At 44.7% G+C, this 25155-nt stretch overlaps 1 protein-coding gene across 1 annotated transcript in view; it reads left to right on the plus strand.

Annotated features, from left to right (window-relative positions):
• Positions 1–25155, plus strand: part of LOC138095989 (zinc finger protein 418-like) — a 46525-nt gene that overhangs the window by 19912 nt on the left and 1458 nt on the right. The window contains 1 exon segment of the mRNA XM_068992003.1: positions 5649–5817. Within this exon segment, the coding sequence (XP_068848104.1) occupies positions 5649–5817 (169 nt within the window).

Here is a 25155-nt window from a genome sequence, read left to right on the forward strand (position 1 = left end):
AGAAGCCCTGATTAGGGGGAGGGCAAGGATGTGCTCAGTGTTCTCCTATAGGGTTTTTCCTAGAATCATCTTTGCCTCATTCACTGATGAGATCAGGGTGGTTACTCTGATCAGATCACCAGGTGAGGTTGACACAAAGCATGAAATCAGTTAACAGAAACTAATTAGGTATTTGGAAGCCTACCTATCAATCCCAACAAACACCCCCAATTTCTGATCTTGTGGCATGAATTACTTAAAAAAAAAAACAACACCACCTCAAATCCAGAGACTTCCCTGGTAGTCCAGTGGTTAAGATTCTGCACTTTTACTGCTGAAGGCATTGGTTCGATTCCAAGACCCATGGCTGAGCCAAAAAAAAAAAAAAAAAGAATAATCTTTGAAATGTGAATTGTATAGAAAAATAAAAGAAAATAAGGTCAGAACAATAATATAGTAAGAGGATTTAACCTTTGGTTTGACATCCCCAGGGTGTGCCTATAGTCCTTGTTTAGTCACTCAGTCCTGTCTGACTCTTTGCGACCCCATGGACTAGAGCTTGCCAGGCTCCTCTGTCCATGGAATTTCCCAGGCAAGAATACTGGAGTGGGTTGCCATGCCCTCCTCCAGAGGACCTTCTTGACCCTGGAATCAAATCTGAGCCTCCAGCTTGGCAGGCAGTTTCTTTACCTCTGAGCCACCAGGGAAGCCTGTGCCTATGGTTGCCCAGACCATATGCTTTACAGTTACAAATCAGTATTGAGCAATGCAAGCTTCACCTCTGAATCCTACACTCCAGTGGAAAAGGACAGGCGTTAGAGACAGATAATATCAGTGAAGCAAAGACACATGGTTTTCATAAGGAAGGATAATTGTTGATGGAAAAAGAGGGACAGAGGTGAAAGTAAAGGGCAATTTTTCTAAGGAATGTATCTTCAAGCTGATACAGGGTGTAGCGGGCTGGGTCTGCAGACTCTTGTGTCTGCTGTAGGAGTTTGCAACAGAAGATCATGTGTGTGGATTCCAGCCTGCCTGTTTCATTCACTTTATTGTCCTTTTTATTATTATTTTTTGTCCTTTTATTATTGTCCTTTTTTTGTGATAGTTTGTTTTCTTATAATGACTGAAGGAATATCTTTGTATTGATACTAGATCATTGTCTTCATTCAGTTCAGTCAATTCCAATTATTATTTAAGACTCCATTTATTATTTTAAGACTTCCCTGGTGGCTCAGATGGTAAAGCATCTGCCTACAATGTGGGAGACCTGGGTTTGAGCCCTGGGTTGGGAAGATCCCCTGGAGAAGGAAATGGCAATCCACTCCAGTACTCTTGCCTGGAAAATCCCATGGACAGAGGAGCCTGGGAGGCTACAGTCCATGGGGTTGCAAAGAGTCAGACATGACTGAGCGACTTCACTTCACTTTTATTATTTTAAAATAATTGCTTTGCTTTCTTTTTTGGCTACACTGGGTCTTAGTTGTGGTATTCAGGAGGATCTTGTTCCCTGCCCAGGGATGGAGCCCAGACACCCTGCATTGAGAGTGTTGAGCCTTAGTCACTGGACTACCAAGGAAGTTCCCCCATTTACTGTTTAAATCTTTTTAAAAACTATTTATTTATTTATTTTTATTTTTTGGTTGCACTGGGTTTTTGTTGCTCTGCGTGGGCTTTCTCTAGTTGCGGTGCCCAGGCTTCTCATTGTGGTGGGTTATTCTGTTGCGGAACACAGGCTCTAAGCTCACAGCCTTCAGTAGTTGCAACACACAGGCTCAGGAGTCATGGTACCCAGGCTTCATGGCTCCATGGCATGGAGAATCTTCCTGGACCATGGATCGAACCTGTGTCCCTTGCATTGACAGGGGGTTCTTATCCACTGTACCACCAGGGAAGTCCACCCCCCCCCCTTATTATTTTAAGTTAGGTTGACTGTTTTTATTGAACTGTAACGCACATAAAGAAAAAAGAAAAAGTGAAAGTATATGGCTTGGTGGATTTTGACAGAGAAACATTCCTGTATAACTCCCTCCGAGATCAAGGGGTAGACTGTCACTCACTAAAACTGGCAGTTCAGCATCCCAGGAACTCTCTCTTTAGTCCCAGGCAAACTGGGATGGAGTCCTCCATAAGTACCTATTCCAGGATCCACCAGTGTTTCCAAAAATGTAATCAACATCCTAAATAACATTGATAATACTTAAATGCTTTTCAACGAACATGAATGAGAAGAAACAAAATGTATAGTTTAGTGCCTGAATGCAGCCTATCAAATATGCCTCAACATCAATTAACTGTAATCTGTCCTATTTAATGCTGGACACTTAGATTATTTACAGCATGGACTAGAGATCTCTTCAAGAAAATTAAAGATACCAAGGGAACATTTCATGCAAAGATGGGCTCAATAAAGGACAGAAATGGTCTCGACCTAACAGAAGCAGAAGATATTAAGAACAGGTGGCAAGAATACACAGAAGAACTGTACAAAAAAGATCTTCATGACACAGATAATCACAATGGTGTGATCACTCACCTAGAGCCAGACATCTTAAAATGTGAAGTCAAGTGGGCCTTAGAAAACATCACTACAAACAAAGCTAGTGGAGGTGATGGAATTCCAGTGGAGCTATTTCAAATCCTGAAAGATGATGCTGTGAAAGTGCTGCACTCAATATGCCAGCAAATTTGGAAAACTCAGCAGTGGCCACAGGACTGGAAAAAGTCAGTTTTCATTCCAATCCCAAAGAAAGGCAATGTCAAAGAATGCTCAAACTACCGCACAATTGCACTCATCTCACACGCTAGTAAAGTAATGCTCAAAATTCTCCAAGCCAGGCTTCAGCAATACATGAACCATGAACTTCCTGATGTTCAAGCTGGTTTTCGAAAAGGCAGAGGAACCAGAGATCAAATTGCCAACATCCGCTGGATCATGGAAAAAGCAAGAGAGTTCCAGAAAAACATCTATTTTTGCTTTATTGACTATGCCAAAGCCTTTGACTGTGTGGATTACAATAAACTGTGGAAAATTCTGAGAGAGATGGGAATACCAGACCACCTGACCTGCCTCTTGAGAAATCTGTATGTAGGTCAGGAAGCAACAGTTAGAACTGGACATGGAACAACAGACTGGTTCCAAATAGGAAAAGGAGTACGTCAAGGCTGTATATTGTCACCCTGCTTATTTCACTTCTATGCAGAGTACATCATGAGAAATGCTGGACTGGAAGCAGCACAAGCTGGAATCAAGATTCCCGGGAGAAATATCAATAACCACAGATATGCAGATGACACCATCCTTATGGCAGAAAGTGAAGAGGAGCTAAAAAGCCTCTTGAGGAAAGTGAAAAAGTTGGCTTAAAGCTCAACATTCAGAAAACGAAGCTCATGGCATCTGGTCCCATCACTTCATGGGAAATAGATGGGGAAACAGTGGAAACAGTGTGAGACTTTATTTTTTTGGGCTCCAAAATCACTGCAGATGGTGACTGCAGCCATCAAATTAAAAGATGATTACTCCTGGGAAGAAAAGTTATGACCAACCTAGATAGCATATTCAAAAGCAGAGACATTACTTTGCCGACTAAGGTCCATCTAGTCAAGGCTACGGTTTTTCCTGTGGTCATGTATGGATGTGAGAGTTGGACTGTGAAGAAGGCTGAGCGCTGAAGAATTGATGCTTTTGAACTGTGGTGTTGGAGAAGACTCTTGAGAGTCCCTTGGACTGCAAGGAGATCCAACCAGTCCATTCTGAAGGAGATCAGCCCTGGGATTTCTTTGGAGGGAATGATGCTAAAGCTGAAGCTCCAGTACTTTGGCCACCTCATGTGAGGAGTTGACTCATTGGAAAAGACTCTGATGCTGGGAGGGATTGGGGGCAGGAGGAGAAGGGGACGACAGAGGATGAGATGGCTGGATGGCATCACTGACGCGAGGTATGTGAGTCTGAGTGAACTCCGGGAGTTGGTGATGGACAGGAGGCCTGGTGTGCTGCGATTCATGGGGTCGCAAAGAGTCGGACACGACTGAGAGACTGAACTGAACTGAACTGAATCAAAGCATTTCCAATGCGAGTTCTCACCAGCAGTGATTGAGAGTTCCAGGTCCTCCAATCCATGCCACAGCTAACTATTTTCTTCTAGTGCTTCTGGGAGGTAGTGATTTTGTAGCTTGTTGTTTTATTTTAAATTTCTGGGATTACTAATAATGTTGCCATTTTGTCCATTCGTTTATTCACTAAATGTCCAGTAGAATTGGTCCATGAACTCAGTTGAACCTGGATTTTATTTCTTTTCAACTATGACAGTGTTGTATTTTTTTTTTTGACAGTGTTGTATTTAACTACATATTTCTTCTGCCTCTAGGTTTGCAGTCCTTAAACATCTACTGGTTGTTGAAAGATTGCCTCAGAAACAAATCAGTGGAGACTGAATCCCTCAAGTTGCAGCTCTCTGAGAAGTCTTGTTAAGAATGGCTTCAGACCTCAGAATCTCCTTTGAAGGTGAACCATCCAGGAGGGGTCCTGGGTCAGAAAATTCACCCACCCAAGGATCTGCCATCCAGGAGGAAGAGGGAATCCCTGAGTTCCCCAGCACTCAGCTCAACTTACTTCGAGACAGCAATAACTTAAGTGCAAGACAGGAACTGCAAAGACTCTATCACTTATTTCACTCATGGCTGCAGCCAGAAAAACACAGCAAGGATGAAATAATTTCTCGTCTGGTCCTGGAACAATTCATAATCAATGGGAACTGCAGTGACAGGTCCACTTTACGGGAGAAATGGAATGCAAGTGGCAGGAACCTGGAGAAACTCATGGAGGATCTGACAGATGATGGCATGAAGATGCCCGGCTTAGTAAGTAGGGGTTCTGAGCACAGGGGGAGGGGCATGGGAGTGTTGGAAATAAGAAGTTGGAGTTGCTTGGGGGTAGAGAAAGAAGAGTTGTTACAGACAGTAACCAGGCTTCATTCACAGGTCCATGTGAACATGCAGGGACAGGAAGCCCTCTTTTGTGAGAATATGCCCTTAAGACAAGTCATCATTCACTTCACAAAACAGTTATCAACAGGAACCCCAACAAGAGAGAATGCGGGGACACCCTCCTGGACTCCTCAAGATACATCCCTGGAAACAGGACAAAGTGAGTGGGCAGAGCCCAGGTCCCAGAGGGGTGGCCCATGTGGGCTCTTTCTTGGGTATAACTTCACTGAGTCACTTTTTTGCCCCCTACAGGAAATGAAGATAAAGAAAATGGTGGCAACATTTCTGTCAAAAGGGACAGTATTACTAGTCCAAGCAATCAAATACCTTCCCTAATCATTGTCCAAGAAGAGAACCATCTGAGGCTGGAAGAAGAAGGTGTTTCTCTGGAGAATCCACGAAGCTCCAGAAGAGGAGCAGGTCCAGGCCCCTCCAGGCCCCAGGACAGATCCCTGAAAGGACCCTGCTCTGAAGATGTCCTCATGGAAGTGGAACCAGACCAGGTCACTCCTGAGTCTGTTTCTACCCGCCAGAGCTCTGAGGGGACTTCTGCACGTGGGGAACACCAGGAAAGACCCCATAGAGCCCCAGAAGTATACAGATGTGAGAGATGTCCCAAGACCTTCAGGCATTCCTCCCGGTTCCGGATTCACCAGAAAAGACACAACAATGAGAGAACATGTATCTGTGCCGAGTGTGGCAAAGGCTTCTTCCAGGCATCCGACCTCCATGTGCATCAGAGGATTCACACGGGAGAGAAGCCCTTTGTGTGCAGCACATGTGAAATGGCCTTCACCCACAAAACCAACCTTCGGGCTCATGAGAGAACCCATACGGGAGAGAAGCCCTATGAGTGTTCCCTCTGCCTGAGACGCTTCCGCCAGTCCTCCACCTACCACCGCCATCTTAGGTTTCACCAGAAAACGACCCTCAAAAGGGCTCCACACTAAATTAAGCTTCCTTGGCTACAGCCCCAGTGTAATGCATATAAATATGTATGTGAATATGTACATTTCCACAGTATTTCTCCATTTAGAATATACTTTATAAAAATAATTAAAAGCAAAAAGAAAAAAAGTGTTGGCTTTCCTGACAGCCCAGTGGTTTAGACTCTGTGCTTCCACTAGAGGGCATGGGTTCCATCCCAAAGAAAGGAACCCTTTATATTTAAAAGATATGTAATCATTTCTTAAATTCAGTCAGGGAACTAAGATCCCAAATGCTGCACAATATAGCCCAAAAAAAGTACAAATAAAAAAATAGAAAAAAAAAAGAAATAAATTTTTAAAATGTTAAATAGAATTTTCTAACTGTATTTTCCATTTATTGTTTCACTCTCCTAAAATGCAAGTTTATGGAGGGCAGGGAGTTTCTCCATTTTGCTCATTTAAGTACCTTGGTTGCCTAGAAAAGTGTCTGGAACATTTCAAATAACCAATAAATGTCTCACGAATGAATGGATGTGTTATATTGGTGTTTATTCTTTAAACTGTCGACATGTGCCTTATGTGAGAAGACAGTGAGTTCCAAGCCCAGGACACAAACACCGGCTCGCAGTGGTGCTATCAGGCTTTCCCTGCCTGCTCTCCTGTCCTCCACTCACACCCCTTACCTCGAGTGCAGCCGCAGGCATCTAGAAAAGGTGAGCAGAGAGGGAAACTCAGGAAAGAAGCCGAACCAAAGAAAGGAGCCCTTTATATTTAAACGATGTATAATCATTTCTTAAATTCAGTGCCTTAAAATTTGATAGGTGAACGACCTAAATAAAACTGGTACTGAAAGCTGCAGGATGCAATTTTATTAGCAAGTGCCAGAAAAGTCCAGTGTGTTCCCTTCATTTCTTCCAGTAGAGGGAGCTTACTCGCAGAATCAGTTTGAAAGTTCCCTTTGGAAAAAGTGGATTCTGTGTACAGCCGAGGCTTGGCATACATTTGTGAACTGTACCCAGTAGGAAATCAGGGTTGAGTTTCACTGAGAAACTGGAAAGTGCCACATAGAAATGCCTGATTCTGGAATGGGGCGTTCTGCTGGGTAAATGTGACACCTCTCCGATTCCCTTGACGCTTCCGTGGAAGGGAGAGCTACCTGAGCCCAGATAATGTGTACATGCTCCAGATAAATGTAGAGAAGCCCTCCTTTAAAAAACAAAAAAACAAAAAAACAAAAAAAACTCTGAAGGCAAGCTGTAGAATAACTTTTTTTTTTTAGGATAACTATTTTCTTAGATTACTTATTTTTTGGTTGTGCTGGGTTTTCATTTCTGCACATGGGCTTTCTCTAGTTCATTAAGCGGGAGCATTTTCCTTGTGGTTCAAAGGCTTCTCATTGTGTTGGCTTCTCTTGTTGCGGAGCCCAGGCTCAGCAGTTGTGGCAGACAGGTTTAGTCTTCCCTTGGCATGTGAACTCTTCTTGGACCAGAGATAGAACCTGTGTTCCCTGCATTGGCGGGCAGGTTCTTATCCACTGGACCACCAGGGAAGTTCTATCCATTTTCTTGCTTGGGCTGTTTCCAGGTGTTTTGCTACTGTGAATATTCTTGAAAATCTTGGTATTAAAGAAGGTTTTTCTTTGGAAAGACCTCTGGGAGGTGGGCTGTGAAACATAGCAAAAATATATGTATTGGAGTCTGCCCAGTTCCCCAGAACAGAGCTCTGAGACCTCTTGTATGTTCCTAAGAGATAAAAACACAAGGGGCATGTTCTGTTCTACTCTTTAGTTTTGGACTCCGGCTCCTGATACAGAAGCAATTAATGCTTTGACATTTCTAGGATGAAAGTGTCTTTTCATCTCTTAGTGAGGTGATGCTTGGTGGGTTCCTGGATGGCTTCAGGATGGGGGGTCATCACTGGAAAGAGCAAACCATGATTAGAAACTTGAAACGTTTAGCTCCACTCCGCCATCCTTCTGGAAGTGGAGAGGGACTGGAGAAAAAATTAATCATGAATCATGCCTTTTTAAGTTCAGGACTTGGAGTTCCTCCCAGCTAAAGAACACATCCATGTGTTCTTGCCAGGAGGATGGCAGGTCCCAACTCTACAGGGATAGAAGCTCCTGCGCTCAAAGACCCTTCCCAATCTCTCTGTACCTCTTCATCTGAAAGTTCATCTGTATCCTTTGGCATTTCCCTTGCACAATGCCGGAGACCCGGGTTCGATCCCTGGGTCGGGAAAATCCCCTGGAGAAGGAAATGGCAACCCACTCCAGTATTCTTGCCTGGGAAATCCCATGGACAGAACCTGGTGGGCTACAGTCCATGCAGTCGCAAAGAGTTGGACACGACTGAGCAACTTTACTTTCACTTTCGCTTACAATATAGTAAACTGGTTAAATAAGCATTTCCCTGACTTCTGGGAACTGTTCTAGCAAATAATCAAATTCAAGGAGAGTGATCAGAGGAAACTGATTTGCAACCAAATCGGACAGAACTTGTGGGTAATGGGGGAACCACTCTTTGCAACTGGCCTCTGAAGTGTGAGCCAGTTTTGTGGGACTGAGTTCTTGACCTGAAGGATTTGCACTAGGTGCAGTTAGTGTCAGAAAGACACCCAGGTGGTGTCACAGAGAACTGGTTGATGTGAGAAAAATAATCACACTTCTGGTGTCAGAAGTGTTGAGTGTGGTTACTTGAAAAAAACACATGCCATTTCCCTGGTGGTTTAGTGGTTAAGAATCTGCATTGCAATGCAAAAGACACTGGTTCAACTCCTGATTTGGGAAGATCCCACAAGCCGCAGGGCAATTAAGTCGGTGCGCCACAATTGCTGAGCCAGCACTCTAGAGTCTGCTCTGCAACAAGGAAGCCACCACAGTGGGAAGCCTGGGCACCTCAACTGGAGGGTAGACCCCATTCTCTGCAATGAGAGAAAGCCTGCAAGAAGCAACAAAGACCCAGCACAGCCAAAAAGAAGAGTAAAAGAAAAAAAAAAAAAGATATAGGTACACCAGCTTTCATAGCAACACTGTTTACAATAATCAAGACATGGAAGTCTCATAAGTGCCATCAACACATAAATGGATAAAGAAGACATGGGATATATTTGTTGTTGTTTGGTCACTCAATCTTATCAGATATTTTGCAACCCTATGGACCATAGCCCAGCAGACTTCACTGTCCATGGGATTTTCCAGGCAAAAATACTGGAGTGGGTTGGCATTTTCCTTCTCCAGAGGATCACCTTGACCCAGGGATCAAGCCCACATCTGCATTGCAGGTGGATTCTTTACTGCTGAGGCACCAAGGAAGCCTGTGGTATGTATATATATGTGTGTGTGTGTGTGTGTGTGTATGTGTATATATATATATATATATATATATATTTGTGTTGGACTCTTTGCAACTCCGCGGACTGTAGCCCACCAGGCTCCTCTGTCCATGGGATTTCTCAGGCAAGAATACTGGAGTGGGCTGCCATTTCCTACTCCAGGGGATCTTCCTGACCCAAGGATCAAATCCATGTCTCCTGAATTGCAGGCTCATTCTTTACCTGCGGAGCCATTTGGGAAGCCCATATATATACATATATATATGAAATATTATTCATCCATAAAAAATAATGAATTTCTGCCATTTATAACAATATGGATGGACCTAGAAAGTGTTATGCTTAGTGAAATAAGTCAGTGAAAAATACTCTATCAATCATGTGTGGAATCTAAAACTGAATTAAGAGAATGTGTATGGCAAAAAAGAAACAGACTTATAGAGAGCAAACTAGTGCTTATCAGTGGGGAGGGGGAAGAGGGAGGAATAAGACAGGGGGAAAGATGCACAGAGACAAACCACTATGTGAAAAATAAATAAGCAGCCAGGATATATTGTACAGCACAGGACAATATAGCCACTATTTTGTGATAACTTTAGATGAAATCTAATCTGTAAAAATATTGGATCACCATTGTATTGAATCACACCTGAAACTAATATAACATGGTAAATCACCTATACTTCAATAAGAAACAAATAGTGTTGAGTACGGTAGCAGAGTAAGAGTAAAGGAAAAACACAAGTATTTCTCCGATTCCTGGAGGCAAACATTTTCAAATTGATTTTTATCCATTACCACATCATTAGCATTATAAAAGATCTTGGATGTCCACGTCTTCCGAAATGCTTAGTATTGTGACTAGTCTGATTTTAATACCTGACCTTTGAGTAGTTTATTGGAATCAGCAAGTAAGATAAATTATTTTTTTTTCCAAAAAAAGACTTTTTCTCTTCCTCCTCTACTTAGGCAATACGGTTAAGTTTTGCAGGTTAAATGCACAGTCAACACGTCTCCTTGACAAACCAGTTGCCTGTCCGACTCCACTTGGCACCATGCTGCTACTGCTGCTAAGTTGCTTCAGTAGTGTCTGACTCTGTGCGACCCCATAGACGGCAGCCCACCAGGCTCCCCCATCCCTGGGATTCTCTAGGCAAGAACACTGGAGTGGGTTGCCATTTCCTTCTCCAATGCATAAAAGTGAAAAGTGAAAGTGAAGTCTCTCAGTCGTGTCCGACTCTTAGCGACCCCATGGACTGCAGCCTACCAGGCCCCTCCGTCCATGGGATTTTCCAGGCAAGAGTACTGGGGTGCGGTGCCATTGCTTTCTCCACTTGGCACCATACAGATAAGGGAATCATAAACAGAAAGAGTGCAGGGCCTCCACCATCTCCAATCCGAGTGGTTATAGGTAGAGTTCAGCAATACAAAGGTGGGCTCCCGCTGATTACCTCCTGTGCGTTCGGCTGAGGTGGAGACTCTGCTGTGAGTCCAGATTAGCACATCTGGGGAGTTTCTGTGTGTATTTATATTATTCTATTTATTATTTTTGTCTGTGCTAGGTTTTCCTTGCTGCGACTGTTTTCTCTAGTTACATGAGCGGGTTCTACAGTGCGGGCTCAGAAGTTGTGGTGCCCAAGCTTAGTTGCTCCGCTGCTTGTGGGATCTTCCAGGACCAGGAATCGAATTCGCGTCCCCGCATTTGCGGGCGGATTCTTCACAACTGAGCACCGGGGAAGTCTGGGAGTTTCTGCAGACACACAGCTTCTACAAAACCTATGACCCCTGTAGCGAAAGCATGGAGGCTTAACCACTGAACCGCCAGGGAAGTCTCGTAACAATATTTTTATACGGTGAACTTCATTTAAAGTTATTACAAACTAATGGCCACATATCTCCGTGCTACGGAGAACTTTTCCTCGCTTAGGTGGCTGCCAGGCAGGTCTCTCTAACTCTAGTTTCCCCAGATGTGGAAACTGCAGTAACCAGAGGGCAATGTGCCCAAAGGTGGCGGCGTTGAGCCAGTTAAAGCCCAGGACTGAAGTATTTCCCTGCGCGTGCCTGGCGTGGGGGCGGGACTTCCGGCGTCCTCCTTGTGGCCGTCGTTTTGGCTTGTCTCAGGTCAGATTTGGAGAAGGAAATGATAACCCACCTCATTATTCTTTCCTGGAGAATCCCATGGACCGAGGAGCCTGGCAGGCCATGGCCCATAGGGTCGCAGAGAGTCAGACACGACTGAAGCGACTAAGCACCCATTCACGCAGGTCAGATTGCCAGCTTAGAGTTTCAGAGCCAGGGATCCTAAAAAAGAAGGAGCTGGAGGCTTCCACAGAGGCCCGCCCAAGATTTGGCTGCGGCACACCTCGTGAAGTGAAAGTTGTTCAGTAGTATCCGACTCTTTGCGACACCCTGGACTCTATGAGTGAGTGAGTGAGTGAAGTCGCTCAGTCGGGTCCGACTTTTTGCGACCCCATGGTCTGTAGCCTATCAGGCTCCTCTGTCCATGGGATTTTCCAGGCAAGAGTGCTGGAGTGGATTGCCATTTCCTTCTCCAGGGGATCTTCCCGACCCAGGTATCGAACCCGGGTCTCCATCATTGTAGGCAGACGCTTTACCGTCTGAGTCAATATAGTCCATGGAATTCTCCAGGCCAGAATACTGGAGTGGGTAGCCGTTCCCTTCTCCAGGGGATCTTCCCAACCTAAGGATGGAACCCCCGTCTTCCACATCGCAGGCCGGATTCTTTACCAGCTGAGCCACTAGGCAGCGTACCTCGGGGCGACCCAAAACAGTCAGAGATCCAGATCTCTGCGCCTTACAGACTCCGCTCCGCTCCAGCGGTGGCGGCGACGCTGAGGGACCCACCACAGGTAAACAAAACGTTCATCCTCCGAGCAGTCACCGCCCTCGCCACACCAGACTAAATCCCCGAGTGCCCACAGCCCAGGCTGTAAGGTATAGTTCAAGACGAGGCAATGAAGAAAGGAAGACGACCTCAACGGAAACAGGTTACCTTTACTCAGGCAAGGAGGGCTCTCCTTCCTGGATGCTGATGGCCCCTCTAATAGTTTGCAAAAGTTGCCATAACAAAGTGCCTGAAACTGGGAAGCTTAAACAGGAATTTATTTTCTCACAGATACGGAGGTTAGAAGTCTGAGATCAAGCAGTTAACAGCATCGATTCCTCTGAATTGGCGCCCCTTGGCTTGTAGATGGCCATCTTCTGTCTGTGTCTTCACACGGTCTTCCCTCTGTGTGTCTTTCCTACCTTCTTTCTTTTCTAAGGACACCAGTCACATTGGATTAGGATCCACCCTAGTGGTTTTATTTAAGCTTTTTAAAAGACTACTTCCACGTACAAAGACATTCTGAGGTACTGGATGTTAAGACTTCAACAAATGAATTTTGGGGCATACACTTCAGTCCATAACTGCCCCCATGCATCTTTTCATAGGGACACCAGAGAAACTGGCAACACTACAAATCATGGCTTGACTTACTGTTTTGGGATTATTTTGTGTTTTGTTTTCGATTCTGTTCTGTTTCTTTCTTTTTTTTTTTTTTTCTGGGCAGCTTGCAGGATCTCAATTACCTGACTGGGGATTGAACCTGGGCCACAATAGTGAAAGCCCAGAGTCCTAACCACTGGATCATCAGGGAACTTCCCTTTATTTATTTTATTATGGAATATTTTGACTTAAAGTACTGGAGAATATAATAAAAACTCAGACAAAAGTTTAAATTAACTGTAAGTTATATGAGGCAATTGTACCAAAAAAAGTTGGGGGAGATATATTCCATTATTCCAGAATAGTAAAAACAATTATTCCTTAGTAAAGAAGAAATAACTCCAGAAAGAATGAAGGGATGGAGCCAAAGCAAAAACAATACCCAGTTGTGGATGTGACTGGTGATAGAAGCAAGATCCAATGCTGTAAAGAGCAATATTGCATAGGAACCTGGAATGTCAGGTCCATGAATCAAGGGGAATTGGAAGTGGTCAAACAAGAGATGGCAAGAGTGAACGTCGACATTCTAGGAATCAGCAAACTAAAATGGACTGGAATGGGTGAATTTAACTTAGATGACCATTATGTCTACTACTGCGGGCAGGAATCCCTCAGAAGAAATGGAGTAGCCATCACGGTCAACAAAAGAGTTCAAAATGCAGTACTTGGATGCAGTCTCAAAAACGACAGAATGATCTCTGTTCGTCTCCAAGGCAAACCATTCAATATCACAGGTATCCAAGTCTATGCCCCAACAAGTAATGCTGAAGAAACTGAAATTGAATGGTTTTATGAAAACCTACAAGACCTTTTAAAACTAACACCCAAAAAAGATGTCCTTTTCATTCTAGGGGACTGGAATGCAAAAGTAGGAAGTCAAGAAACACCTGGAGTAACAGGCAAATTTGGCCTTGGAATGGAAAATGAAGCAGGGCAAAGACTAACAGAGTTTTGCCAACAAAACGCACTGGTCATAGCAAACACCCTCTTCCAACAACACAAGAGAAGACTACACATGGACATCACCAGATGGTCAACATCGAAATCAGATTGATTATATTCTTTGCAGCCAAAGATGGAGAAGCTCTATACAGTCAACAAAAACAAGACCGGGAGCTGACTGTGGCTCAGATCATGAATCCTTATTGCCAAATTCAGACTTGAAGAAAGTAGGGAAAACCGCCAGACCATTCAGTTATGACTTGAATCAAATCCCTTATGATTATACAGTGAAAGTGAGAAATAGATTTAAGGGCCTAAATCTGATAGATACAGTGCCTGATGAACTATGGACGGAGGTTCGTGACATTGTACAGGAGACAGGGATCAAGACCATCACCATGGAAAAGAAATGCAAAAAAGCAAAATGGCTGTCTGGGGAGGGCTTACAAATAGCTGTGAAAAGAAGAGAAGCAAAAAGCAAAGGAGAAAAGGAAAGATATAAGCATCTGAATGCAGAGTTCCAAAGAATAGCAAGAAGAGATAAGAAAGCCTTCAGAGATCAATGCAAAGAAATAGAGGAAAAGAACAGAATGGGAAAGACTAGAGATCTCTTCAAGAAAATTAGAGATACCAAGGGAACATTTCATGCAAAGATGGGCTCGATAAAGGACAGAAATAGTCTGGACCTAACAGAAGCAGCAGATATTAAGAAGAGGTGGCAAGAATACACAGAAGAACTGTACAAAAAAGATCTTCACGACCCAGGTAATCACGATGGTGTGATCACTCATCTAGAGCCAGACATCCTGGAATGTGAAGTCAAGTGGGCCTTAGAAAGCATCACTAGGAACAAAGCTAGTGGAGGTGATGGAATTCCAGTGGAGCTATTTCAAATCCTGAAAGATGATGCTGTGAAAGTGCTTCACTCAATATGCCAGCACATTTGGAAAACTCAGCAGTGGCTACAGGACTGGAAAAGGTCAGTTTTCATTCCAATCCCAAAGAAAGGCAATGCCAAAGAATGCTCAAACTACCGCACAGTTGCACTCATCTCACATGCTAGGAAAGTAATGCTCAAAATTCTCCATCCAGACTTCAGCAATACGTGAACCGTGAACTTCCTGATGTTCAAGCTGGTTTTAGAAAAGGCAGAGGAATCAGAAATCAAATTGCCAACATCTGCTGGATCATGGAAAAAGCAAGAGAGTTCCAGAAAAACATCTATTTCTGCTTTATTGACTATGCCAAAGCCTTTGACTGTGTGGATCACAATAAACTGTGGAAAATTCTGAAAGAGACGGGAATACCAGACCACCTGACCTGCCTCTTGAGAAGTCTGTATGCAGGTCAGGAAGCAACAGTTAGAACTGGACATGAAACAACAGACTGGTTCCAAATAGGCAAAGGAGTACGTCAAGGCTGTATATTGTCACCCTGCTTTTTTAACTTACATGCAGATCATCATGAGAAACCCTGGACTGGAAGAAACACAAGCTGGAATCAAGATTGCCGGGAGAAATATCAATCACCTCAGATATGCAGATGACACCATCCTTATGGCAGAGAGTGAAGAAGAGCTAAAAAGCCTCTTGAGGAAAGTGAAAGAGGAGAGTGAAAAAGTTGGCTTAAAGCTCAACATTCAGAAAATGAAGATCATGGCATCTGGTCCCATTGCTTCATGGGAAATAGATGGGGAAACAGTGGAAACAGTGTCAGACTTTATTTTTGGGGGCTCCAAAATTACTGCAGATGGTGACTGCAGCCATGAAATTAAAAGACGGTTAACCTTGGAAGAAAAGTTATGACCAACCTAGATAGTATATTCAAAAGCAGAGACATTACTTTGCTGACTAAGGTCTGTCTAGTCAAGGCTATGGTTTTTCCTGTGGTCATGTATGGATGTGAGAGTTGGACTGTGAAGAAGGCTGAGCGCTGAAGAATTGATGCTTTTGAACTGTGGTGTTGGAGAGGACTCTTGAGGGTCCCTTGGACTGCAAGGAGATCCAACCAGTCCATTCTGAAGGAGATCACCAGGAGCTGACTGTGGCTCAGATGATGAACTCTTTATTACAAAATTCAAACTTAAATTGAAGAAAGTAGGGAAAACCGTGAGACCATTCAGGTATGACCTAAATCAAATCCCTTATGATTATACAGTGAAAGTGAGAAATAGATTTAAGGGCCTAGATCTGATAGATAGAGTGCCTGATGAACTATGGAATGAGGTTCATGACATTGTACAGGAGACAGGGATCAAGACCATCACCATGGAAAAGAAATGCAAAAAAGCAAAATGGCTGTCTGGGGAGGCCTTACAAATAGCTGTGAAAAGAAGAGAAGCGAAAACCAAAGGAGAAAAGGAAAGATATAAGCATCTGAATGCAGAGTTCCAAAGAATAGCAAGAAGAGATAAGAAAGCCTTCTTCGATGATCAATGCAAAGAAATAGAGGAAAAGAACAGAATGGGAAAGACTAGAGATCCCTTCAAGAAAATTAGAGATACCAAGGGAACATTTCATGCAAAGATGGGCTTGATAAAGGACAGAAATGGTATGGACCTAACAGAAGCAGAACATATTAAGAAGAGGTGGCAAGAATACACAGAAGAACTGTACAAAAAAGATCTTCACGACCCAGGTAATCACGATGGTGTGATCACTCATCTAGAGCCAGACATCCTGGAATGTGAAGTCAAGTGGGCCTTAGAAAGCATCACTACGAACAAAACTAGTGGAGGTGATGGAATTCCGGTTGAGCTGTTTCAAATCCTGAAAGATGATGCTGTGAAAGTGCTTCACTCAATATGCCAGCACATTTGGAAAACTCAGCAGTGGCTACAGGACTGGAAAAGGTCAATTTCATTCCAATCCCAAAGAAAGGCATGCCAAAGAATGCTCAAACTACCACACAATTACACTCATCTCACATGCTAGTAACAGAGAAGGCAATGGCACCCCACTCCGGTACTCCTGCCTGGAAAATCCCATGGAGGAGCAGCCTGGTAGGCTGCAGTCCATGGGGTCGCTAAGAGTCGGACACGACTGAGCGACTTCACTTTCACTTTTCACTTTCATGCATTGAAGAAGGAAATGGCAACCCACTCGAATGTCCTTGCCTAGAGAATCTCAGGGACGGGGGAGCCTGATGGGCTGCCGTCTATTGGGTCGCACAGAGTTGGACACGACTGAAGCGACTTAGCAGCAGCAGCACATGCTAGTAAAGTAATGCTCAATATTCTCCAAGCCTGGCTTCAGCAATACGTGAATCATGAACTTCCTGATGTTCAAGCTGGTTTTAGAAAAGGCAGAGGAACCAGAGATCAAATAGCCAACATCCGTTGGATCATGGAAAAAGCAAGAGAATTTCAGAAAAACATCTATTTCTGCTTTATTGACTATGCCAAAGCCTTTGACTGTGTGGATCACAATAAACTGTGGAAAATTCTGAGAGAGATGGGAATACCAGACCACCTGACCTGCCTCTTGAGAAATCCGTATGCAGGTCAGGAAGCAACAGTTAGAACTGGACATGAAACAACAGACTGGTTCCAAATAGGAAAAGGAGTACGTCAAGGCTGTATATTGTCACCCTGCTTATTTAACTCATATGCAGAGTACATCATGAGAAACGCTGGACTGGAAGAAACACAAGCTGGAATCAAGATTGGCAGAAATATCAATAACCTCAGATATGCAGATGACACCACCCTTATGGCAGAAAGTGAAGAGGAACTAAAAAGCCTCTTGAAGAAAGTGAAAGAGGAGAGTGAAAAAGTTGGCTTAAAGCTCAACATTCAGAAAACTAAGATCATGGCATCCGGTCCTATCACTTCATGGGAAATAGATGGGGAAACAGTGTCAGACGTGTTTTGGGCTCCAAAATCACTGCAGATGGTGACTGCAGCCATGAAATTAAAAGATGCTTACTCCTTGGAAGGAAAGTTATGACCAACCCAGACAGCATATTAAAAAGCAGAGACATTACTTTGCCAACAAAGGTCCGTCTAGTCAAGGCTATGGTTTTTCCAGTGGTCATGTAGGTATGTGAGAGTTGGACTGTGAAGAAAGCTGAGCGCTGAAGAATTGATGCTTTGAACTGTGGTGTTGGAGAAGACTCTTGAGAGTCCCTTGGGCTGCAAGGAGATCCAACCAGGCCATTCTAAAGGAAATCAGTCCTGGGTGTTCATTGGAAGGACCGATGCTAAAGCTGAAACTCCAATACTTTGGCCACCTCATGAGAAGAGTTGACCCATTGGAAAAGACTCTGGGAGGGTTTGGGGGCAGAAGGAGAAGAGGACGACAGAGGGTGAGATGGCTGGATGGCATCACCGACTCAATGGACATGAGTTTGAGCAGTGCTGTGATTCATGGGGTCACAAAGAGTTGGACACGACTGAGCGACTGAGCTGAACTGAACAGTGGACATGTTTTATGTCTGAAAGACTCTACAAATAATCTTTTTATTTTTATTAGTAGCCTTGATGGGGGTTAAGTTCAGTTCAGTCGCCCAGTCCTGTCCAACTCATTGCTACCCCATGAACCACAACACACCAGGCCTCTGTCCATCATCAACTTCAAGTTCAGTTCAGTACAGTCGCTCAGTCATGTCCGACTCTTTGCGACCCCATGAATCGCAGCACGCCAGGCCTCCCTGTCCATCACCAACTCCCGGAGTTCACTCAGACTCACGTCCATCGAGTCCGTGATGCCATTGAGCCATCTCATCCTGGGTCGTCCCCTTCTCCTCCTGCCCCCAATCCCTCCCAGCATCAGAGTCTTTTCCTATGAGTCAACTCTTCGCATGAGGTGGCCAAAGTATTGGAGCTTCAGCTTTAGCATCATTCCTTTCAAAGACATCCCAGGGCTGATCTCCTTCAGAATGGACTGGTTGGATCTCCTTGCAGTCCAAGGGACTCTCAAGAGTCTTCTCCAACACCACAGTTCAAAAGCATCAATTCTTCAGCGCTCAGCCTTCTTCACAGTCCAACTCTCACATCCATACATGACCACAAGAAAAACAATAGCCTTGACTAGACGGACCTTAGTCGGCAAAGTAATGTCTCTGCTTTGAATATACTATCTAGGTTGGTCATAACTTTTCTTCCAAGGTTAACCGTCTTTTAATTTCATGGCTGCAGTCACCATCTGCAGTGATTTTGGAGCCAAAAAAAATAAAGTCTGACACTGTTCCTACTGTTTCCCCATCTATTTCCCATGAAGCAATGGGACCAGATGCCATGAGCTTCTTTTTCTGAATGTTGAGCTTTAAGCCAACTTTTTCACTCTCCTCTTTCACTTTCCTCAAGAGGCTTTTTTAGCTCCTCTTCACTTTCTGCCATAAGGGTGGTGTCATCTGCATATCTGAGGTTATTGATATTTCTCCCAGCAATTTTGATTCCAGCTTGTGTTTCTACCAGTCCAGCGTTTCTCATGATGTACTCTGCATGTACATTATTTAAGCAGGGTGACAATATACAGCCTTGACGTACTCCTTTTCCTATTTGGAACCAGTCTGTTGTTTCATGTCCAGTTCTAACTGTTGCTTCCTGACCTGCATACAGACTTCTCAAGAGGCAGGTCAGGTGGTCTGGTATTCCCATCTCTTTCAGAATTTTCCACAGTTTATTGTGATCCACACAGTCAAAGGCTTTGGCATAGTCAATAGAGCAGAAATAGATGTTTTTTTGGAAATCTCTTGCTTATTCCATGATCCAGTGGATGTTGGCAATTTGATCTCTGGTTCCTCTGCCTTTTTTAAAACCAGCTTGAACATCAGGGAGTTCACAGTTCACATATTGCTGAAGTCTGGCTTGGAGAATTTTGAGCATTACTTTCCTAGCATGTGAGATGAGTGCAACTGTGTGGTAGTTTGAGCATTCTTTGACATTGCCTTTCTTTGGGATTGGAATGCAAACTGACCTTTTCTAGTCCTGTGGCCACTGCTGAGTTTTCCAAATGTGCTGGCATATTGAGTGAAGCACTTTCACAGCATCATCTTTCAGGATTTGAAACAGCTCAACTGGAATGCCATCACCTCCACTAGCTTTGTTCCTAGTGATGCTTTCTAAGGCCCACTTGACTTCACATTCCAGGATGTCTGGCTCTAGATGAGTGATCACACCATCGTGATTACCTGGGTCGTGAAGATCTTTTTTGTACAGTTCTTCTGTGTATTCTTGCCACCTCTTCTTAATATCTGCTGCTTCTGTTAGGTCCAGACTATTTCTGTCCTTTATCGAGCCCATCTTTGCATGAAATGTTCCCTTGGTATCTCTAATTTTCTTGAAGAGATCTCTAGTCTTTCCCATTCTGTTCTTTTCCTCTATTTCTTTGCATTGATCTCTGAAGGCTTTCTTATCTCTTCTTGCTATTCTTTGGAACTCTGCATTCAGATGCTTATATCTTTCCTTTTCTCCTTTGCTTTTTGCTTCTCTTCTTTTCACAGCTATTTGTAAGGCCTCCCCAGACAGCCATTTTGCTTTTTTGCATTTCTTTTCCATGGTGATGGTCTTGATCCCTGTCTCCTGTACAATGTCACGAACCTCTGTCCATAGTTCATCAGGCACTCTGTCTATCAGATCTAGGCCCTTAAATCTATTTCTCACATCCACTGTATAATCATAAGGGATTTGATTTAGGTCATACCTGAATAGTCTCGCGGTTTTCTCTACTTTCTTCAATTTAAGTCTGAATTTGGCAATAAGGAGTTCATGATCTGAGCCACAGTCAGCTCCCAGTCTTGTTTTTGTTGACTGTATAGAGCTTCTCCATCTTTGGCTGCAAAGAATATAATCAATCTGATTTCGATGTTGACCATCTGGTGATGTCCATGTGTGGAGTCTTCTCTTGTGTTGTTGGAAGAGGGTGTTTGCTATGACCAGTGCATTTTCTTGGCAAAACTCTATTAGTCTTTGCCCTGCTTCATTTCCCATTCCAAGGCCAAATTTGCCTGTTATTCCAGGTGTTTCTTGACTTCCTACTTTTGCATTCCAGTCCCCTAGAATGAAAAGGACATCTTTTTTGGGTGTTAGTTCTAAAAGATGTTGTAGGTCTTCATAAAACCGTTCCACTTCAGTTTCTTCAGCATTACTGGTTGGGGCATAGACTTGGATAAATGTGATATTGAATGGTTTGCCTTGGAGATGAACAGAGATCATTCTGTCATTTTTGAGATTGCATCCAAGTACTGCATTTTGAACTCTTTTGTTGACCATGATGGCTGCTCCATTTCTTCTGAAGGATTCCTGCCCGCAGTAGTATCTGAGCTAAATTCACCCATTCCAGTTCATTTTAGTTCGCTGATTCTAAAATGTTGATGTTCACCCTTGGCATCTCTTGTTTGACCACTTCCAATTTGCCTTGATTCATGGACCTGACATTCCAGGTTCCTATGCAATATTGCTCTTTACAGCATCGGATCTTGCTTCTATCACCAGTCACATCCACAACTGGGTATTGTTTTTGCTTTGGTCCATCCCTTCATTCTTTGTGGAGTTATTTCTCCACTGATGCTTTGCTGGGGCAGCCATGAAGAGATACCCCAAGCCAAGGTGGGGTAAGTGTTGCAAGAGGGCATCAGAGGGCAGACACACTGAAACCATACTCACAGAGAACTAGTCAATCTTATCACACTAGGACCACAGCCTTGTCTAACTCAATGAAACCAAGCCATGCCTGCGGGGCAACCCAAGATGGGTGGGTCATGGTGGAGAGGCCTGACAGAGTGTGGTCCACTGGAGAAGGGAATGGCAAGTCACTTCAGTATTCTTGCCTTGAGAACCCCATGAACAATATGAAAAGGCAAAATCAACTCCCAGAGTCCACCCAAACTCATGTCCATCGAGTCGATAATGCCATCCAACCATCTCATCCTCTGTCATCCCCTTCTCTTCCTGCCCTCAATCTTTCCAGTATCAAGGTCTTTTCGAATGAGTCAGCTCCTCGCATCCGGTGGCCAAAGTATTGGAGTTTCAGCTTCAACATCAGTCCCTCCAATGAACCCCCAGGACTGATCTCCTTTAGGATGGACAGGTTGGATCTCCTTGCAGTCCAAGGGACTCTCAAGAGTCTTCTCCAACACCACAGTTCAAAAGCATCAATTCTTCGGTGCTCAGCTTTCTTTATGGTCCAACTCTCACACCCATACATGACCACTGGAAAAACCATAGCCTTGACTAGACGGACTTTTGTTGGCAAAGTAATATCTCTGCTTTTCAATATGCTATCTAGGTTGGTCATAACTTTCCTTCCAAGGAGAAATAGTCTTTAATTTCATGGCTGCAGTCAGGGGGGTTGGTTGAGGCCACAAAATAGTATTTTTGTTCTCTGGGAGCATGTTGAGCTTCACCGAGTCTGAAACATGTCTCCAAACACTGGGGTGACCAGCTGCAGAGAACACTTGGCAGAAATGCGGTCATGATCCCTTTAAACAGGGGGTGAAGCTCACTTGGATGTGCCACTTTCCGAACTCCTCTCCTGGCCAACCTCACAAGGAGCCCAGACCCAGCTCTCTGCGGATCCATGGGGACTACATTACCCAGAATGTTCAGAGTCGAGCGGCAACAATGTTACCCAATGAGAGCTTAGAAAGAGGAGGCCGCGTAACGTGAGGGAGGAACTTCCTGCTTTCTCCGCCCGGGGGCCATGTTAGCTGTTCGCGGTTTTGTTTAACCTGTGTGAAAGGTGCGGGAATCTGGGCCAATCCTGAGGTGACGGAATTGAGGAAGTCCGAGAGAGAGGTTCGGTCCCCGCTGCACAGAGGCGGGTCTCAGGCTCGACGCCGCCGCCCGGGTGCCCCGTCCCAGGCCTCGGATCCGGACCGCCGCGCCCGTCTGCTCTCTCCTCTCCTGGCCCCGCTCCGCCCACAGAGTCCGATGGCAGCGGCCGCCCGAAAGAACCCGCTTCAGGTAAACGCTGGTCCTCCGAGCCGTGACCCCACCAGACATTAAAAGCCCAGGGTTTAGGACGGTGAGGCGGTCGTGGGTGGGACCCTGTTTCTGATAGCGTGATGGCGCGTGGGAGAGGGTGACAGGCAGAGGGACACCTGTTAAAGGGCGAACCGAGCGCTGCGGCCCCGAGATTGAATGGGTACCAGCGTCCCTGCCTTCAGGGCCAGGCACTGAGCCTGGGAGGCCTGAGCCCATCGAACGCCGCCATAGGCTCATCCTTCAAGAGTTGGCGTTTTCCACATTTCCTACGGCTACAGAGGCACTTTTTGGAGCCAGCGTGCGAAGTGCTGTTGCGAGGGTGTCGCATTTCTTCACTGGCCCTGACCACCAGACATGTTCTCTGGATTGTGGTTTCTTGCGATCTCTTGCTGCCTTGTCCCCAGTTTGGGATCTGGAAGTCCTGGAGAAACCCCACGGCCAGGGTTATATGAAGGGATTTTTGTTTCTGACAGCCATCATAAACAGGTGTGAAAGGTCTTCAATCTTATTGTGCCTGCAGGATTTTAGTTGTGGCATGAGGAATCTTTAGTTGCAGCATGCAAACTCTTAGTTGTGACTTGTGGGATCTAGTTCCCTGACCAGGGATCAAACCCCCGGGTCCACTGCTTTGGGAGCTTGGAGTGTTAGCCACTGGACCACCAGGGAAGTCCCGCGTTGTAGTTTCTGATGTGAACCTTGAGGGAGTAAAACAGGATTCAGGTATAGTCCTGTTGTTGTTTTGTTTTGAGCAGGTGTGGTCATGGGAGCTCTATTAACTGAGATGAGGAAGTTGGAAATAGTAATACTCTCCAGAGATATTAGAAACTTCTGAGATGTTTCCGAGAGCATTAGGTGGTGGCATTAATTGAGCAGCTAAATACACAAGTCTAGAAGTCCGGAGTGTGGGACAGTGAGGAGGTGGTGATTGTAGGCATGTCGCTGTTTGATCCAGTCTCACAGATTATGGATACCTGAAAAGGGAATATCCTTGATGACACCAGGGTCCTGGAATTGAGACTTATGTGACCTTGGCCACATAAGTGGAATATCCTGGCATGAGTGTGTGGATCCCTCTATGCCAGGTCCACAACTTTGATACCCACCTCCGCACCTCTTTCTATAGATGACTGGTTCCAGTGTTAAGTGGGACCATTTGAAGACAGTGGCATTAGTAGTGCCAGGGCCTGGTTTCTTCTCTGAATTGGAGAGTTTGGGAAGAAGATGGGCGTGGGGTGGATGTATGTGTGTTGAGGGGGGCGAGGGTTGGGGGGAGTGGATAGTTGTCATTGAGAAGGGGGCTATTTATGATTTCATCTGTCCCCATCTTGCCAGGGCAGTGTGACCTTTGAGGATGTGGCTGTGTACTTCTCCTGGGAGGAATGGAGTCTCCTTGATGATGCTCAGAGATGCCTGTACCACAACGTGATGCTGGAGAACTTGGCACTTATAATCTCCTTGGGTATGACTGTCAAACTCATCTCTGTTCCTTGAACTGCCTCTGCCCTTTTTTCCCCCAGGAGCAGTCTATCCTCACGTCAGGCCCCTGGACACTGCTCCCTTGCCCAGTTCCCTGAATTGGTGCTAAGGTTGGTTGGGCTGAGATTTGCGCACTGTGCTCTCCTTCCTTTAGCATATCCAACACTAGCCTTCCTGTCGACTTGCCCTCTTATTATTTTTTTAAATTCTTTTCATTATTCTTTTCCATTATGGTTTATCATAAATTTTTAATTTCTTTGGTTCTTGTGTCATCAGAGTGCCATGTATTTGATTGCTGAGAGAGTGGAATCAGGTTGGAGAGCCCACAGAATTTCACAGGATGTGAATCAAGCAAGGTGGCTCAGATGGTGCCTGGCCCTGCATCGTAGTACATAAAGGACATGATGACAGTGCTCTATTCAAACTGCAACAGAAACCGGTTGAGTCCGACTAAAATTTTGATCCCAGTGGCACACTTCATTTGTGTCTTTCCTTCCTCCCCTTTCTTGACACTTTGCTGCTTCATCATCTCTTTTGTCACTCACACTCTCACTCCTAACCTGTGGTCGACCTCACACTTCTGGACTCCTCTCTCACCTGTCTATCTCACCACTGCATCTGCAGTGCTTGCCGCATTGGCCTCTGTGTGTTGTCTCATGAGGTGTGCACACGTTCTTAAATAGTCCTGCAACACCAGGTGCCCTGATACAATTGTATTTTCTTGGGTCTTGACACAGATTTTTTTAAATTATTTTATTTTTATTCTTTTGAGTGTGTGTGTGACACAGCCTTTTTATACAGTGTTCATGTGTCACCAGCAGACAATTTCCTTTTGAAAGGTGGTTGTTGAGGAATGAATTGCAGACCCTGTGTCTCTGCTTTGTGTGTCCACCACATGGTTGTGCCGTTCACCTCATGAGGTCTCTCCCATTCTCTGGTCTTGATAGCCCAGTAGTTCTAAGCAGCCCCATCCTCAGCCAGAACCAACTCTTTGTTCCTGCAAACAATCGCATGGACAGGTTCTTGGGTTTATTACACTGAATTTGTGTAGCAGCTACCCCCTCCCACCAAAGTCAGTG

The sequence above is a fragment of the Capricornis sumatraensis genome, chromosome 20, assembly GCF_032405125.1.
Source record: "Capricornis sumatraensis isolate serow.1 chromosome 20, serow.2, whole genome shotgun sequence".
Lineage (NCBI taxonomy): Eukaryota > Metazoa > Chordata > Mammalia > Artiodactyla > Bovidae > Capricornis > Capricornis sumatraensis.